General features: G+C 31.9%; 1 protein-coding gene across 1 annotated transcript; it reads right to left on the reverse strand.

The window, feature by feature from the left end:
- Positions 1–870: 870 nt before the first annotated feature.
- On the reverse strand, positions 871–2,191 carry LOC122593822. The gene is made up of 2 exons (XM_043766274.1): positions 1,939–2,191; positions 871–1,272 (listed from the first exon to the last, which is right to left on the reverse strand). The coding sequence occupies exons 1-2, from the start codon at positions 2,037–2,039 to the stop codon at positions 1,050–1,052; spliced, it is 324 nt and encodes a 107-aa protein (XP_043622209.1). The 5' UTR covers positions 2,040–2,191; the 3' UTR covers positions 871–1,049.
- Positions 2,192–4,661: the final 2,470 nt, after the last annotated feature.

The following is a 4,661-nucleotide window of genomic DNA, read 5'->3' on the forward strand; positions in this document are numbered from 1 at the left end:
TTAAGTAATGAGTTTTAGTTTGGGCTAAATAATTTTGAATGGCATTATGTAAAATGTAATGGATTAATTTTATTGCTTAGTATATAAAATAAATTTCACAATTAAGATGGAGGGTCGAAACCGAGTATATCGAAAATTTTCTAAACGAAAACAATATACCCCTACATCGCAAAAAAAGTTCGGGGGGTCGGGCGCCCCTCCCGGCCCCTATATAGCTACGCCCTTGGCGGTAACGGCGACAGGGATGGTGTGGTTATTAACGTAAAAATAATTTCATTGTGGTCGAAAATGTGATGGATTGTTTGGGAGGACGGGGAAGAATTTTAAGTTAGGGTTTTTGCTATGTGTTTTTGTGTGATGGAGGGATAAATGTTGAAATTTTTTAAGGATATTTTAGTCACAGTCTATAAAATAAAAACAAAGATATATTAAGATAAAGGGTATATGTGTCATTTCAGGTTCTTAGAATTAAGGAGGGAGAGAGGGAGTTTGTTTTATAAATGAGTATAGATAATTATCAACATCTATTTTTGGAAAATGTTAAACAATGGTTAGATACAAAAGTAGTAAATTAACCTTAATAAACACCTTCTATGGATTTGGTTATTAGAGATTACCAAATTTGTTCTCAATGAATTAATTTATATTTTAAACCCTTATCTTGCTAATTTACACTATAAGTCATTATCTTCTAAAATATTTCCACTATCACTATTACATCAACTTACACGGTTAAACCACTCGACACCAATTGTCGATGTCATCACCACCCGTCACCAACACCACTAAACCGCCATAACCGTTATCGCCGCAACATTGTGCGGGTATCATGCTATTAAATATCAAATAAGAGTAGTATCTAAAGACGAATTAAAGAGAGAAATTAAAAGGAGAGACCCGTAATTTGGAATTTGGAATAATTACATCGATCTAACAATTAAAGTATTAATTATAAACATAATTAGAAATGTTAACTAAATATAAATAATATTTAATTTATATTACTCCTATATTATTGTTAATTAAATATTAAAAATTAATTACTATTATTATGAAGAAGAAGATGATTCAAACTTGTAGTGTTTATCAACTGCAACGGAGACATCCCAAGTGCAACTTAAACCTTCCGGTAAGATGACAAGATCGCCGGCACCAAACTCCGACATGATCTCCGACGAGTTTTTCTGGTAGACTTTTACTTTCCCTCTTAGTAAATAACATGTTTCTTGGGCATCGAACTTCAACTGATACTTTCCTGGTGAACATCCCCACCTTCAAAAATAAACATATATATTAATTTAATACTATTATATATATATATATATATATGAATGATCCATTTATGAAACCCTAACTACTACTGTTGATCGATCAGTGTAATTAAGTATACATGCACAAATTAAGTACAGCAGCTGGTATCACGAGTGCCTTAATTTCCAATATATATATTGGTCACGGACTCACGTCGTGGATATTATTATCAGTTTATATATTTTTTTTTGAAAGGTGAATTTCGCTTGAGAACTTCGTGTCGCGATTTGACAGTGGGAGGTCTAGGCGTCTAGCATAAGTTGTCTTAACCGGGTCCGCGCTAGAGAGCTCCTCGAAGTAGAAATGGCTATTTTAAATACCCGATGGGGGAAAACCCTCTACTAATCCGCCCGAAGGCACGACGATCAATAGGGGTAAACCCTCCCCCTCAGGCTTGAACCTGGGTATACCCAAACCAAGCCTTCATAGGAAGACTTCCTATGTACTTCCCAAGTCTTCAACCCAAAACCTCTTGCTTGTAAGGCAAGTGCTCAACCACTTGAGCTGACTAGTAAGTACATCAGTTTATATATATGGGTACAATAGTTTGACCATTTCAATAAAATTAAAGTTAAAAAAAAAAAAAAAAAGACAAAAATAAATTAAAATAGAGGGAGAGACTATTACTTGGGCCAAGATTTGATACCAAGTTCAGACAGATAGGATTCAGAAGGGTTTTTGTGAACAATTATGTTTAGATTTGATGATGATGAGGATTCTCCTGCCATTTATCTTCAAATTTCAAGAATCTCAATATCTAACACACGCTCCGTCGATCGATCACATGTACACAACCAAAAGGCATATATAGCTAGCTAGGTTCTTCAATTCTTTGAGTTTGCTCACTACCAGTGTATGTATACACATAAGTAGTAGTCATATATATATGTGTCTATATATAGAGAGAGAAAGAAATAGAGAGATCCATATAAAATTTAGCATAAATTGGGTTGATGTCATTTTCTAGACAGTGGTGTAACTTTGTTGGTAATTTGTAATTTTATGAAAAAAATGCTTACTTAATTTATAAAATGATTTATTAAAACATTGTTTAGCAATGCAAGCTAGGTTGTTTAGATAAACTAATTAACGATTACAATCACATCACAACTATTAATTATTTATTTATGAAAAACACCGATAGTTTATTTACACCTTTATTTTCGACAAAAACACGAAATTAAACTTTAGAGTGTTTATTTATTTAATTTTCTTACAAATTTGAATGATTTCACTCACTAGAGTGTTTATGGAAACACAATTTAGACCATTTCTTTTCTACTAATTAATAAATTTAATTAGTTGTTCAAAAACTAAATAAATATATTCAGTCAATTTATGTTTTTTTTATCCAATAAATAAAAATAACTATAAATTATCTAATTTTTATTAATACATACATTATTTATATATATGGGAAATGCTAAATTGGTAGTATTTAACGTGCATAAAAAAACTTATACCTTTCATATTAAAAGTCCACCCTGATTTTCATATTAAATATATAAACAATTTATGCACCTTACACACAGCCCTTAGGATTGTATTTTAGCAAACCCTTTTATATAATCATTCACTTAATACAATCTGAATTAATAAAATCAGGCGGTAGTAAGTAGAGTTGTAGATGTTAACTACCGCTTGATTTGGTCAAATATAACCAATTTTGCATGAACGAAAGATAAGTAAAGGGGCAGAAAGGGAAAAGTGTAGGGTAATAATGGGGCACTTTTGGACTTGTAATGTTTTGTTATCTTTGACCTATCCCATCTTTATGGTTCCTTTCTTTGTCATTGTCGCTGTTAACCCATGTCTTTTATTTGTGTGTGGTTTTTTTAATATTTCTCTTTTTTGTTTTTTTTCTTTTCTTTTTTTAGACCATGTGTTTTTGTTGATACCAATTTTTGTATCGTGTAAAATGCAATTACTCGTAAGATATTGCATTATATTAACTAATAACTTCATCGATCCAAACATCATATCGATTAGTGAGAACGTAAAACTCTAACAATCTAATATAAAATCCCAATTAACAGCATCTAATTGAACCTAACAAATGCATTATGACCACTTAAGAACAATTACAAACTGAATTGAAATCATGGTAGCAATTTAAGTTTTTGGATAGAATCTGTGATTAAACTCGTGGTCGACCAAAGTCCCAAACACCACGATCACCACTAACGTACACCAATACGAACCTGGCGTGGTGCTGTTTGGTTTACTCAACATGGGTACGTAGAGCCACGTTGAAAAGAGCCTTGTTTTAACTCAAGACCTATGGTTAGTTTTTTTTTGGAAGGCAAGACCTATGGTTAGTTGATGTAAAATACTTAAAAAAGTTTTAAAAAATAATGTTGTATCAAAATTTGTACATATTTAGGTTGATTAAGGTTTATATCAAATTTAACTTGTATCATATTATTGTTTTGATGCTAATGGGCTTACATGATTGTCACAATTAAAAGTAAATAAACTCCGACCTTTGTATCTTGTTAAGGAAAAAAAATATGTCAAAAGGAAAGAAATAGGAACATCTGGTGTAAATGTTTGTGTAATGGATCCAGTAATAACAAGCCTGAATGGATAAGAGTGGGTTTGTTGTGGTCAAAGCATTAACGAAACCCAGGCTGACATCCGACACGTGGAAGAGATTGATTAGGTGGCATGTGCAATCCCTTTGACCAAGTCCACCTTGCATCCACCAACATCAATGTTTTCACATTCGAATATTTGTTTTGTTGTACGAGTATTTATTTTGGGCCTTGGATCCATTTAACTCTAATAATATGCACGACTAATATATGCATCAAATATAAAAATTAAGATAGTTTATGTGATATTTGCGTTTGATTGCATATAAAAATTTTACAATCAATTGTATATTCGATTTTCTTATTTATTTATTTATGAATATTCCTAAAATATATACCACAAATAATAGATCAAGTCTTTTATAGTTTTCCATTTTTTTAGTGAAAAGTATTTCAACAAATAAGTATTGGGAGTTTTTTTGTAAAGTTACTTTTGATTCAAACGTGCTGGAGACAATTTTAACCAGCGATTTGTTGGACCTCCAACGTCTTCTTTATGGAAAATACTTTGAGATGAGAAACCCAAGATTCGAACCCGAGACTTTGGAAAAAACTCACCTCTGGGGCCCATATAATGGATTTAGAAGATAACCATGACCAACACACTTAAATGGAGTTGGTTAAATAAGTATTTGGAGTAGATCGAGGAAGGAAAAAGGAAATTTTTGAAGGCTTAATTATAATGGTTTGTTAGTGTATTTAGTTGGCTAGGAATGAGTCAAGATTTTCGGGAGAAAAATGTATGATCGAAGACAT

The sequence above is a fragment of the Erigeron canadensis genome, chromosome 3, assembly GCF_010389155.1.
Source record: "Erigeron canadensis isolate Cc75 chromosome 3, C_canadensis_v1, whole genome shotgun sequence".
Lineage (NCBI taxonomy): Eukaryota > Viridiplantae > Streptophyta > Magnoliopsida > Asterales > Asteraceae > Erigeron > Erigeron canadensis.

Excerpts from the sequence above, each read along its gene's own strand:
- LOC122593822 (XM_043766274.1), bottom strand. The coding sequence starts at position 2,039 with ATGGCAGGAGAATCCTCATCATCATCAAATCTAAACATAATTGTTCAC. Across the intron at positions 1,273-1,938 it reads GGTATCAAATCTTGGCCCAA|GTGGGGATGTTCACCAGGAA; the intron begins GTAATAGTCTCT and ends TTATTTTTGAAG.